The sequence below is a fragment of the Palaemon carinicauda genome, chromosome 27 (assembly GCF_036898095.1).
Source record: "Palaemon carinicauda isolate YSFRI2023 chromosome 27, ASM3689809v2, whole genome shotgun sequence".
Taxonomy (NCBI): domain Eukaryota; kingdom Metazoa; phylum Arthropoda; class Malacostraca; order Decapoda; family Palaemonidae; genus Palaemon; species Palaemon carinicauda.
The window spans coordinates 83143916-83158750 of NC_090751.1; the positions used below are offsets into that span (position 1 = coordinate 83143916).

Sequence of the window (14835 nt, forward strand, 5' to 3'; positions counted from 1 at the left end):
AGATCTCTCCTATTCGGAAAGAATCAAGTTCCAAAGTTTCGGACACAACTCTTTCAAGAGGTCAAAGTGGGATTATAAGTACTAACCAATCATATAAGTACAAAGGAATGTGTAAATCTGGGAAGCAAGGTACAGTAGAGTAAATCATAACTAGAGCCATGACTTAGGTGAAGACTTGCAGGGCTGTGTTGAGTCCTAGGCTTAGGCCTCTTTACTGGAAAATCTTTCACAAGTGATCAACCTCGGTAACTTCTTCAATTATATATAGATATAAATGTAAAAAATTGGAATCCAAGAGTTTGAGGAAGATTATCCAATAGTTCTTGTCATCCTAAAGCCAAAATTTCAAATGTTCCCATGAAGTCACCCATCCAGTTATTGACCAAGCTCATCAATGATTGACTTTGAAAAGCAGTGTTTTCCTCAGGCAAAGTCATTAACCTATTCATTAAATTCAGAGGTAAAATATGATGTTATTGATATCAAATTGCATTCTCTACAGAAAGAAAGTTAGTTCTGAGAAGCAGCTATTAAGTAGCTATGTAATGTATATTCTAGCAGAGGATAATATAAAGTTTACTGAATATATTTTTCTCAGTGTTTTCTTTCATCTCTATTTCTTATTAGTAGAACTATCCATAAATGTTGCCAATTTCTTGTCATGTAGGTACCTACAGCATTTGGAGCTCCAAAGGGGTCATCCGTTAAGTTACTGACTAAAACCAATGTTTTTAACTGGGGCTGATCAAGAGGGGAGTAGTTTTAACAATCTGGGATAGTCTAGGAATCACTAATGACAAATAATCAATTGATAGGAATCTTTTTTTCCAATACTAGTCTTAAACAAAAAAAAATTAACAGAGGAAACTAACAATTTTAAGGATGCTAAATTATTTGTGGGACAAAAGGATCAGTGCAAAAGGTTAAAGGAAAGTTCTATGAAATTGTAGCTATACCAGCAATGGTTTACAGGGCTGAGACTTGCCACAAAAAGAAAAAAGAGAAGTAGCTGAAATGAAGATGTTGAGGTGGATGTACAATCATAAGAAGACAGGATCAGAGATGATTTTTTTAGAGGAACAATCAAAGTGGTAAAGTATTGAAGAAGGTGTAGCAAAGAAAACTATAGTAGTTTCGTCATTCAATGCAAAGAGAAGAGGACCTACAGTGGACAGATGGAGAAAAGGAAGGCCAAAATTCAGATAGAAAGATAATATAGTATGCAGGAAAAGCTCTCATACAGCGAGATACAAAGGATACAAAAAGGTGTAGAGAGCTGATAAGAAGCAGTGGCTAACACAAAGACGATGACCTTTTTATCTGGGAAGGTCTTTTAAAACTACATTTCTGGGCTTGAACCTGTGCCGGCCAGTGAATAAGCTCCTATTAGCACTTATTCTTAGGTAATTTACTGCTAAATATACCAGAGAAAAAATGTAAAGGAGTGCTAGGTTAACTAGCTCGCTCACCTATTGGTGTCGGTATAGAATTGGGCGTATAATCCAGAGGTCCCGCACTATTTAGATTCATCCACGACAAAGACCCCAATAGAGGAGAGCCGTTCAACCTCACTCGGCACCACCAACTCTGCATCCGCTCAGAACCCAACTCCTTTTTAGCACGCCTGTGTGGTAACCCGCTTGTTTGTGCTCTCGTATTTTTTGCCTTATTTTTCGTGGATTATGGCTTCTACATCGGTTTCCCAGGAGACACCGTCTAAGTTAAGTACCAAGCTATGTTTGGCTGTGTTTTGAGCATTCTAGACCGTTTAATATTTAAATTATAGGAGTTTATTCTCTTCGATCATCTCGGTCTTGCTCGATTCCGTTTACGGTTGGTACTCCTGTTTTGAGAGCTTTTAGTTTCACTCGCGGTGTTACTAAGTGTATTAATTTTATTATTAGTTTAAATTTTTATATGTTTTATTGTGGATATTCATTATTTAGCGTTTAGAACCCTTGTGGTTCATATTTAGGGCCGATATCAGATTACGTATCGTAGATGGCTTGCCGACCTTCGTTACTGGGCGGCAATTTTTATTATTTAAGCCATCAGGATGTTGTCCTTTGGGATTTATTCATTATTTCGCATGCCTTGCCCTAATTTTTTATGTGTATATTTATATATTTTTCAACGCTATTACTTTTACATGAATATTTGTACTTATTACTCCGTATGATCTGTTTTGGTAGTGTTTGGGGATCGTCAGTTGGTAGCCCTGCTGCTCCGTATCACGTGATCCTCCCCCAAGCTCCCCCTCTCGCTAGGTTGGTGGCTAGGCTTCTCTCCCCCCTCCCCTAGGGGACCGTTGCCTTCCCTCCTTTTAGAGGGGGTAGTTCAGTGTTTATGGACTTTGTGCTCCGGGTGTCCCGGCGGTTTCGTCTCTGTCTAGACGGGTTGGCCACCGGTCAACAGAGTAGGATCCCGGTGCACCCTATTTTATATTCACCTATCACACTTTTATTATGTTATACGAAACCCTCCGGGTTCTGTTGGTGGTTCTTATCTACGGTTCCGCCCCCCTCTTAATTTATAACAGTTCCTATGATTATATATGACAGATCACTATCCCGGAGTTCCTATATGTATTAGTTTATGGATGTACTTTTACTTCCCGGTCCGGGGCTTAACCTCGCGCCGGGAAATCAGACACCATGTGTCTTAATTCTTTGTTGCATCCTTCTTTATGATCCCGGCTCGACCGGAATGGATAGTTATACTCTAGTCTCAAGTTAGACTTATGTTAGGCCCGGGTCCTTCGGACCCGCCCCTACTTAAGAGTATTACAGTTAAGCTCTAGTCTTAAGTTAGACTTATGTTTAGTCCCGGGTCCTCCGGACCCGCCCCTACTTAAGAGAATTACAGTTTCTCATATACTATTCTTTTTATAGATGGTGCATTGTCAGACGACGGCCTGTGCGGCTGTTCTTCACCAGCCTTGTGGCCATACTGTGTGTAGGTCTCACGCCCTCTGCGGAGTTCAGCTGGAAGACATTGTAGTCTGGCACCCAGATAATTGTATGGTCTGTTTTGACCTCATCACCACCCTTGGATCTGATTCGGTGAGTCCCGTTGGCTATGTTGTCTTTCTAATTAATTTACCTTTATTTGGTATACATACACTATTTAGTAAGATTTCTATGGTCTTGAAGGACCTCCGGGAATCTTCCTTTTTGTAATTCCCACTATTATTTCAGGCATCCCCGGAGCAGAAGACTGCGGCTCGGGCCACACTGAAAGTGTGGGTTGGGGGATTTGCCAGAAACGTGAAATCGAAACAGCCTTACGTCCTTTCTGAAGACTACTGTGGTATGATCTACCCTAATGCCAAGTCTTCAGCCGCTGTGGCTAGGCATGTTGCGGCACCCATCATTGCCGACATTGATGCCACTATTTCGGGATTCATCGACCAGGAACAAGATCCGTTGGATGCTCCCGGAGATCTGGAAGACAATGTTGCCTCCTTGAATTTGGATGTGGAACCTATGTTGTTGGATGATCCGGATGCAGGTAGGGTGGTAAGTGAGGCAGGTGTTACCGGCGCTGAGATTCCTATCCTCAGCCCCGCTCTTTCTTCTTCATCTAATCTCTCTTCTTTCCATGGTTTTTCTGGGGACCGCGATTCGTCTCACCGATCACACCCGGTTCCTCCCAAAGATAAGTCTTTATCTAGAACTTTGCCAAAAGCTCGTAAGCCCCGCAAGGCTTTCCATAGTTCCAAATTAAATACAAACCCGTCATCTAAGGCTTCCGGCTCCTCCTCTAAGTCTCACGACCCGGGAGTACAATCCGCCACTTCTGCTCCTAACCCGGGCCTTTCCGAATCAGCCATGCTTCGCATTGTGTCGGAGATGCAATCGAACATTGTGTCGGAAATGCAGGCCAAGATGGACACGATGTTCTCTAACATTGGTCAGAGACTTGGGGCATTAGAGCATGGTGCTCCGGAGCGAGTTCAAAGCTCTCTCATCCCGGATGCCTCTAAGCTTCCGCCGTTTACCAAGAATAACCCTTGGCGCATGGCTCTTCATTCCCCATTCTCAGACGGGATGTTAACGTTGGAAGGTCTTGGTACCCGTCCACTAGAGGATTTTGAATTCTTTCCTCCTGGTCTCGCATTTCCATTTCATGGTTATGCCAGGCTTACCGAGGAAGCTCTGGTTCGGCTGGATAAGGTCCCCAAAGAGACCGTCATTTTCCCAAAGGAACAAGCCCAATCTGTTTGGGCTAGGTTTCTGAATGATATAGGTTGCACCAATACCATGTTGACGCCTCATAAAAGTTCTTTCACAATGTTCTTAATGGACAAGAATACCGTGACTCCATGCGTCAATAAGATTGCAGAGCTTGCTTTTCAATATGCTCTGGAGGAGAAGCCCTTGCCTCCCATCCGAGAGGTAGATCCGATCTCCCTCCTTCTTCCTTCAGGTATTGAGTGTTGGGACAATGTCCATACCACCTTTACTTCTGGCAAGCTAACAGCGGACTGTGCGTCAGTAATGTTTAGTGAACGGCTTCCCCGTCTCCCGGAATCCCTTATTAAACAGGAGTATGATTCCCGCCTACGTGTTGGTCGAACTTTGAACTTGGCCACGTCTACGGAGTCGATAGCCTTAACTTATGATACTGAGAGTATCTTTAAGTCTCTCAATAAGGCTACTTTGCAGTCGTTATATTTTGACTTGTATGACTTTGCTCTTGCTAAACGTAGGTGCCGCAAACACGTCCTGGCTGAGGCGACTATTAGGCACGAGCCGAATAAACTTATCCGGTCCTCTTGTTGGGGTCCAAATCTTTTCCCTGAGGATCTTGTAGAGGAAGTCTTGGCAGAGGCTACTAGAGTTAATCAGAGCCTTAAAGCCCGTTGGGGTTTGACTCCTAAGCGGAAATATGATCCCGCAAGTTACCAAGCCCGGGGTAGGAAGAGGCTCCGCCCGTATACCTCCACTCAGTTCCGGCAACAGCAGAGTAGCTCGTCCGTTTTCCGGCAGCCTCTTCCTCCATCTCCTGCTGTTCCTGCACAGCCTTCCACCTCTCAGGCTCCTTCCTCGGACGACTATGTCACCGTTCTGCTCCCTAAAAGCCAGCTTCCCGGTGCCTCCACCACCTCTCCAGCCTTTAACCAATCTTATGAGGCTCAAGGCTCTTCCCAGGGTTATAACAGAGGTAGAGGCTACCACCGTGGTTCACACCAGAACAGAGGTAGAGGTAGATTCTTTCGCAAGGGAAAGAACTTCCGAGGCGGACGTGGAGGCAACTCCTCAAGCCAATACTGAGGTGCAGCAGGTAGGGGGGAGGCTTTATGCCTTCCGCAACAAATGGAGGTTCAGTCCCTGGGCTTTCAGTATCATCTCCAAGGGACTGGGGTGGAGTTGGATTCAAGGACCTCCTCCACCGAACAGATTTCATCAGCATTCCACTCCGGACCTAGTCGAATTTGTCCAGGACCTGTTACAAAAGAACGCCATACAAGAAACGAAACACCTGAAGTTTCAGGGTCGGCTGTTCAGTGTCCCGAAGAAGGATTCGGACAAGAGAAGAGTGATTCTAGACCTATCCCTTCTCAACTTGTCCATTCAATGCGACAAGTTTCGAATGCTTACCGTCTCGCAGGTGCGGACCTTACTTCCCCGTGGGGCCGTCACCACCTCTATCGATCTTACAGACGCCTATTATCACGTCCCGATAGCGAGACACTTCCGTCCGTATCTAGGCTTCCGCCTAGGAAACAAAAATTACTCCTTCAAGGTGATGCCTTTCGGGCTCAACATCGCCCCAAGGATCTTCACAAAGTTAGCAGAAGTTGCTGTTCAGGAACTCAGAAATCAAGGGATTCAAGTAGTAGCCTATCTGGACGACTGGCTCATTTGGTCAGACACCTCCCAAAATTGCCTAAAAGCCACTCACAGAGTCATCCAATACCTTCAATCTCTAGGCTTCCAGATCAACTTCAAGAAGTCCCGTCTTCTTCCGAAATCAAAGTTCCAATGGCTCGGCCTGCAATGGGATCTTATATCTCACACTCTGTGTCTTCCCAAACCCAAGAGGTTAGAGATTGCAATGAACACCAAACGCTTTCTCAAAGACAAAGTAAGTTCCAGACGACTCCAAGAGAGGATCCTAGGGTCCCTTCAATTTGCTTCAGTGACGGATCTACTTCTGAAAGCAAAATTGAAAGATATCAATCGTGTCTGACGTTCGAGGGCGAACCGGAAGCTCCGGGACAGGAAAGTCCGCCTTCCTCCCATTCTCCGGGAAAGACTTCTACCTTGGACAAGGGCCAACAATCTGTCAAAGTCAGTTCCCCTTCGATTTCCGCCTCCGAAGTTAATCATTCACACGGACGCATCCCTATCAGGTTGGGGAGGCTATTCTCAGCTCAGGAAAGTTCAAGGTCTTTGGTCTCCCTTATTCCGCCAATTCCACATCAATGTGCTGGAGGCCATGGCAGTTCTTCTAACCCTGAAACGTCTCGCTCCATCCAAGAGACAACACCTTCGTCTGGTTCTCGACAGCGAAGTGGTGGTCCGCTGCCTCAACAGAGGCGGATCAAAATCAGGGCCTCTGAACCATGTTCTAGTAGCCATATTCTCCCTAGCAGCCTCGAACCGTTGGCATCTTTCAGCTGTCCACCTGGCGGGAGTCCGGAACGTAGTTGCAGACGCCTTGTCCCGGACCTCCCCTCTAGAATCGGAATGGTCACTCGATCTAAAGTCATTCCGGTGGATTCTCTCTCGGGTTCCGGGTCTCCAAGTGGACCTCTTCGCCACGGAGTCCAACCACAAATTGAGAGTATATGTGGCTCCCAATCTAGACCCTCAGGCTTACGCCACAGACGCCATGTCACAGAATTGGGACATCTGGGAAAGGATTTATCTCTTTCCCCCGGTGAATCTTTTACTGAAAGTCCTAGACAAGCTGAGATCCTTCAAGGGACGAGTAGCCTTGGTCGCACCCAACTGGCCCAAGAGCAATTGGTATCCTCTCCTGCGAGAGTTGAGACTACATCCTCACCCGATACCCAATCCGGTTCTGTCTCAGATAGTACAAACACGCGTTGTGTACGCTTTCTCAAACATTCAGAGCGCCCTAACTTTATGGACTTCATGAAGTTTGCGGCCATGCATGGTGCCAATATCGATCCTCAAAACACCCTGTTCCTAGAATCAGATAAACGGGATTCCACCATCCGCCAATATGATTCTGCGGTTAAAAAGTTGGCTAAATTTTTGATAGACTCAGACGTACACTGTATGAACTTGAACCTTACAGTCACTTTCTTTAGAACTTTATTAGAATCAGGTCTGGCAGCCAATACTATCACCACTATTAAATCTGCCTTGAAAAAGATCTTCCTAGTGGGTTTTAACATAGACTTAACCGACTCTTTGTTAGCTTCAATTCCGAAAGCCTGTGCCAGACTGAAACCGGTTACTCGTCCTACCCCGGTTACCTGGTTCCTTAATGATGTACTCAAATTGGCTTCTGATACCATTAACAGTTCTTGTGATTACATTCCCCTTCTCAGGAAAACACTTTTCCTGGTGAGTTTGGCTTCCGGGGCAAGAATTTCTGAACTGGCAGCTTTGTCAAGAGACCCGGGTCATATTGAGTTCCTTCCTTCGGGAGAGGTCCTTCTTTCACCTAACAAATTCTTTTTAGCTAAGAACGAAGACCCTCAGAACAGATGGTCCTCCTGGAAAATTGTTCCCCTCACGCAAGATCCGTCTCTGTGCCCTGTTACTACTCTTAGGTCTTATTTATCCCGGACCTCCTCTAACTCCTCGGGGCCTCTATTCGTTAGAGAACAAGGCGGTACCATTACCATTAAAGGGATCAGGCAACAAATTTTGTATTTTATTAAACAAGCTAGCCCTGACTCTTTTCCTCTTGCACATGATATCAGAGCGGTTGCTACTTTGGTGAACTTTTTTCACCACATGAATTTTACGGACCTTTCCAGGTATACAGGGTGGAAATCACCGTCAGTGTTCAAGAAACACTACCTTAAACATTTGGAAGCCCTTAAATTTCCTACAGTAGCTGCAGGGAGCGTAGTTACCCCCAGGTAACTCACATGTTAATTCCTTGTCATTTTATCTCTCCCCCTTACCTGCCTCATTTATACCCTATTTGTATTCGTTGGTTTCGCACCTGATTACTATTACTATATTTGTAAATTTTTGACTCCTGAGTATCTGTATATATCATCACTCACGGCATTATTATACCTTACCTTTTTTGTCAATTGTTCTACCAAGTGGATTTATGTTCTTTTTAAGATACCCTTATAGCTGTTTTTGGCACTCATCTCTGATTAAAGCAACTTGTATTTCCCTTATGTTTATGTTTTTTCCTTTATTTTGCAAGTTTGGTGACATTTCTCTTGTATATATTCACTGGCCGGCACAGGTTCAAGCCCAGAAAAGGGATTTTGACGTAGGAAAAATCTATTTCTGGGCGAGGGACCTGTGCCGCCCAGTGAACCCTCCCAGCTCCTCTCCCTTGGAGTCCCCAAACTTTGGGTGCTAAGGAGTTGGGTTCTGAGCGGATGCAGAGTTGGTGGTGCCGAGTGAGGTTGAACGGCTCTCCTCTATTGGGGTCTTTGTCGTGGATGAATCTAAATAGTGCGGGACCTCTGGATTATACGCCCAATTCTATACCGACACCAATAGGTGAGCGAGCTAGTTAACCTAGCACTCCTTTACATTTTTTCTCTGGTATATTTAGCAGTAAATTACCTAAGAATAAGTGCTAATAGGAGCTTATTCACTGGGCGGCACAGGTCCCTCGCCCAGAAATAGATTTTTCCTACGTCAAAATCCCTTTTTCAACTCTACCTTTTCTAGGGAAAGGTTCAACACATTAACACATTCTCTTTTCCAAGGAATATTTCAATTCTCTGGTTCTGGAATTGTTTCAATGCAATCCGTTTCTAAGGCCCAAACAGGGAAGGTCTTAGGTTTTTACCTACGTCTTTTCAAGAGATATTTTCAACTCATTTCCTAATGAAAGGAAAAAAACGTCTGATGAGAAACAGCGATTCCAAATGAAAATGGTTAAAAGCTGATGATACAAAAAAAGACCTTTCTAGAATTTTGAGAAAATTCAAAGGAAGAAAATCTTCAATAAAAGCAAATAAGGAAAGGAGACTTACTTAGATATAGAGATTGTATCAAGTAGAAAGAAATGAGGTTCTACTAGATATGCTGTAGCAATCTTATGTCAGAGGTGAATTTAACCAATCAGAGTCTATTGTTATTGAGTTTGATTAGACTATACAAAACTAAACTCGGTAGTTTCAGGAGGGTGTATTTCATAAAAAAAATATTAGGACAAAACTTGATATGTTGTACCTGCTGCCATTCTATGGTTCATACAATGATATTGCAACAGCTTGAAAACACTTGAATATAGCATTAAACTGAGTGTATCTATCTCTTGTGTCCAAGAAAAGCACTTAAATTATAAACAAACTCCACCTCTGCTAGGACTATCATTTGGTGGCGATTCTCAGCCACTACTTAGGCTAGCATAGAATTAACTCTTAAAACTTAATTCTTATCTTTATCTTGATGTTAAAGCTGTTCTTCAAAAAAATGTAGCCAATAGATATTAGGGAAGATTTGTTAGATAATATGCATACACATCATGTATTAGTGTGTGTATGAAAGTCACAGTGATTTTGGTACATGAGACAAACCACCTAAAGTTCATTCCCAATTTGTAAAACAAATGCAAATATTGGGACATAGATTTAGAGTACTGTATAAAATAAGTGAATATGTAATAAACTGTATATGGAAATAAATACTGTATGCTTTAAAAAGTTATAAATGGAAATTAATTCAATCAAATTTTACACCTAATATCCGAGCGAAACTGATTACTGTACACCAACATAATCAAACAGTTACAAAAAAACATAAAAAAGCAAGAATACCCCATTTTCACATTGTTGATGTTCATTGTTGCACAAAGATTATAAAACTATTATCGTATCCCAACTCTGAAGTAACAAAAAGATAATTGAGAAGGATGAAGCAAACTTTAATGAAAAGGCAGTGAAAGTTAGCTGGATAGATCTTGTCTGTGAAGTAACTGCCATCTAACACGTATTTTGGTTATTTTTCATTGTTTATCACCTGACGTTGGCAATGAGCTAACAACAATATGTGTTAACACATATATAGTACAGTACCTGTAAATGATTGGTCTTCTTTTTAATAGGCTTTGGAGCAGCTACAACTCCTCCACAAGCAGCCAGGTCAATACACTGAGATTTAACTTCCAACATTGCCCTTTCCTGGCCCTCAGCATCATAAGTAACAACCAGAGACCCATTCAGTGAAAGACCTTTCTCTTCGTTATACACTCCCACGCGAAGTAGTCCTGATCCAGTGACACCTCCATTTCGAGATTTGACACGACGGAAATTCATAACCTGGCCAAGGAAACCATGAGAAGGTTACAATTGATATGACGGAAATTCGTAATGCAGCAACAGTGAGCTTGAGAGGGCTACAAATGACACAACAGATAATTATAACATGACAATGGAGAACTTGAGAAGGTTACAAAGGACACGATGGAAATTCTTAACATGGGAAAAGAAAGGGAATCATGAGAAAGTTACAAATGACAAGACAGACATTCATAACATGGCCACTGATATCTTGAAAATACTACAAATGTAGAACTTATAGTCTAGTTAAATTAATCAAATCACTGAATATTTATATATGTATGCTTTTCAAGGTAGAAATTATCTATATATGTCTAATTTTAAAAGCAGGAATTATTCTATGACATTAGCTAACAAATGGTTTACCATAAAAAAATCTAGTAAAACAAAAGGATTATTCAATATGTAAATAGTAAATACTGTATAGTGATAAGTTCACAGGACCAAGCTTTCATGGAGAATTTAAATAAACTAGTTTAAATAAATATCATCTATAAAAAGGTGTGTGCTGTAAAGACTTGACATAAAATAAAAAAAAAAAAATTAAATTATAACAAACCTGCAACGTGGCAGCACGGTTGTGGCCATCAACGGTGAAAGCAATAGGTCTATTATCTACACCGTTATGGGTTATGGACCGTGTGTACTGGAACAATTTCTCACGGTACCTTTCATCTGAAGTCAGCTCATTGCAGGAACCCGTAGCTTTACCTTATGATGACAAATAAAAAGTATAAATACATATTAACCATCCCATTTTTTAGGAATGCTGACTTGGTAAAATGCATCTCAACTTGTGCATTGGATAGTTATTTCATTATGAATTCCTCTTAAATAAAAAAAAAAGTATTCATTTATCAGTAAGACTTGAATATTTATTCTAGAGTTGTACCTGAGCACGCTTCTCTCCGCCATCTCTCAAGACCTCGAGCAAGTACCGAAATGGCATCTGCAGTACTGACAACATTGTCACCCTGCCGATATTTGTACCCTGCTAGATTCTGAGCAGTGCCTGTGAAACATGCAGCACCACGACAGTTGAACACCTGGTGAGTATATTCGTTTGTTAGGTTTCGGACCACATTTGATAAAAACATCCCTATATTCATATATTTAAGAAAGAAACTTTTGAAATTTAAATATAAATCAGGCATCAATGGTAGAGGAAGATGATCACTGTAGACACTATATAGTTATGTATGTGATAATTAATATCTAAACAGAATTCACTAAAACTTATACACTCATGAAGCAAAAATTACCTAGACTGTATTGAAGCAAGAAATTACCAAACATACAAATTCAACAACATTAAAAAACAGAATCATTAAAATGGCATAATCTGTGAGAATATGAACATAAATCCAATTCCAATTTATTTCATCATTAAGACAAAACCCAAAAATTTTAGTGCATTACCTGGGCCCAGAATTCATGGAACCATGGGTAAACAGTGTGATTGGCTAATGAAAGGGATCTAAAATAATTGTGGAATGGCTTGACACTTCCACTAATGGGTTGAACAACTAAGGTGCCCAATGCCTCATTCCTATTGAAAGAAAGGATAAAAGATATTATTCGCTAGAATTACTCAAATGACCCTGCAAATTATATAAATCCTCTTTATTATGACTAATCCAAAATGAATTCCATTTGACTAGCATCTAAACTGTAATTAATGTAGTCACAATTATCTAAACTTCAGGAATGACATTTAAAACAATCCGATTTGAACCAATTAATAATTAATTTAGTAATTATCATCAAATTTCTCATTTTGGTTCATGATAGATTAAAAAAAAAAAACATAATAATTGATAATAGCAAATAATTTTCCCTTTATTAATGTCTGTTTATTTACCAACTTATTTATAAACTTATATACTAATAAAGTTCTAGATAAGGTATTCCTTCTAAAAGCAATACATGTATAATACTAGATATTTACTCATCCTTGATGTATGGCAAAGGAGATTCTGCCATGATGAAAACAAAATCTCCAGTATGGAGCAAATCTTCCTCTCGCAACCTGGCAGCCGCTTTCAAGAACAAATCGGCATGGTGAGGTTCCAGGAGTAAAACAACAGCCCGTGCTCCCTCTTGCGCTGCCTCTGCTAGTTTATTCCATACGTTTAACATATAATTCACTTGGTCAACCTGGAAAACATGTTACCTGAATAAGTTACTAGGAAATAATGTACTTGAACTACTTACTGTATAGAAAACAACTTCAAATGAACCTTCATGAATAAATTTGTTGCAGAAAAATTAAGTCAAAATTACTTTATATAAATTTAAAGTTATCATTCAGGTGCTCCTCAAATACAATTATTCATCTAACAATGCAACATGATAAAAATTATTTCAATCTACTGTATTGTCAAAATGATATATGACAGTAAAGGAAATGGTACTTCACATGTCATTAATCTATAGTGTTTAAATAAAAAAAAAAAAAATTATAAATAACCTTCATTGGTATAGGCTCGGCTAAGGCATATTTAAGATTGTGAGCTTCGGTCTCTCTCAAAAGGTGCTTCAGTACATCACCCGGGGTTCCTCCATCAGAGTAAACAACACTGAAAACTTCCCAACGCCAGTACAAAAGCATAGATGCGATGGCAGCACCCTGAAATTATCAAGCATGTTTATGAATATTCTAAGAATTTGATTGAACACTTTTCTCCAAGCAACAAAAAACTGCCCATATAGCTATGCGATAGTTATGACAACTACTGCATTTCAAAGTTAACATTACTACTCTGCATTACTAATATAACCAGATGATGAGGGCATATAGTACCTTTATTTTGGGGCTGTAAGTATCATCAAATACAGTATTACTCGAAAGGTAAAATAATGAAAAAAAAAAAAAAAAAACTTCATCACTAACTGAGAGAGATAGATGTTGACTGTGCCATGACTTCAATTAAAATTATTCTCCGACTGCTGATTATTTTTCTTTTTGTGCTATATCTTACCCTTTTCAATTGGCTTTTGACAGAGGATCATTGTCTTAGCATATTTGATACGGAAAAACTGATAAAATACAGAGAAAAATTGTAATTATCAATCTAAAGGAAAGTTACATTAGAAAACCTTAAGGATAATGATAAAAATTGGAAGAACTAACTAATGAAAATAGTCTATACAGAGAAAGGAGTAAAAGTAGAGGACCACACATAACGTCCTCACACAGTAAAGACTTGAGAAAAAATTATATCTAACTGTTAATGAAACTAACTGGTAGAAAAAACAAAGGAGGACTATTCAACCAGAAGAAAGTACATACCTACTACTGAGTTTTACAAGAAGACCAAAACCTTAGACCACATTCACTATACACTGGCATATTAGGGAAAATAAAAAATCTCAATTTAACTACAGTAATGATATAGTAACAATACAAGCCAGCCACTACCTAAATTTATTCTGCAAAGATTAGTAATACCCATTTCATTTTGGCTATCTTAATACTTTGAGATTCTTAAACATCTTTGTATTTGGCCTCCATAAACTTTTAAGAGAACTTTACAGTGATTTTTATAAAAACAAACTTTACTCTTTTCCTCTTTCCTTTAATTTTCCTTTTATAGTTGAGCTGCTAATTCAACATACTTCTCCTCCAAAGTAAAAACACCTACTGTAACATCATTGGGTGGAGCAAGACGCAACAGCACAGGAAAACGACGTGTGTTGGAAAAAGCAGAGTTTGACGCCTGAGTGGCAATGGTTGTGATACCGTAAGGTTGTGTCACATCGATTACTTGACTAACTTCTTCTCCAGCACCCCCAGCAATTAGCCCAACAATGTTGCTGGCTGACGGTACCTGATGGTGAGGGCTTATTATAAAGAAGTTCAACAAGCAAAATGCAAATACACTATTGAGAAAATACTACTTCACCAGTATTTAAAACATTGATAACTTCCTTTTAACACTAAACAATAGAGTTGACAAAATATCCTGATGTGTAAAATATGTACAGTATCCACTTTAAGAAGCAGTACAGTAATTCAAATTCAAATAACTTTTGAGGCATTACATTCTGGTTTGGATAAATTTTAAAATATCACATGCACATCAACAAAGTAAAAGTGAATTATTTAATAGAAAGGAAAAGGTCCAAGGATTTTTCCTCACCTTCTCCCTCATCCTCTCTGGTATTCTTCCTGTGAGGAAGTTTGTGACATCTCTCACAACCTTTTCTTTACTGCTACAAGTATCCAGAATGATTGCACCAAGAGTTATACCAGGAAGGATCTCAGGGTCAGAGTTAATGCCCTCTAACATCCAAAGTAAAGCCTCAACACTCTGGATACCCTGGAGAAGAAAATTCAAGAAAAAAAATATTGACCTTTTCAGGTAAAC

At 40.3% G+C, this 14835-nt stretch overlaps 1 protein-coding gene across 3 annotated transcripts in view; it reads right to left on the reverse strand.

Annotated features, from left to right (window-relative positions):
* Positions 1-14835, reverse strand: part of LOC137620776 (uncharacterized) — a 218990-nt gene that overhangs the window by 6764 nt on the left and 197391 nt on the right. For all 3 annotated transcript variants that reach the window (XM_068351201.1, XM_068351202.1, XM_068351203.1), the window contains exons 21-28: positions 14608-14787; positions 14110-14295; positions 12936-13094; positions 12414-12622; positions 11885-12014; positions 11358-11511; positions 11025-11176; positions 10202-10444 (exon numbers count right to left, since the gene is read on the reverse strand). In XM_068351201.1, the coding sequence (XP_068207302.1) occupies positions 10202-10444; positions 11025-11176; positions 11358-11511; positions 11885-12014; positions 12414-12622; positions 12936-13094; positions 14110-14295; positions 14608-14787 (1413 nt within the window). The remainder of the gene's footprint in view (positions 1-10201; positions 10445-11024; positions 11177-11357; positions 11512-11884; positions 12015-12413; positions 12623-12935; positions 13095-14109; positions 14296-14607; positions 14788-14835) is intronic.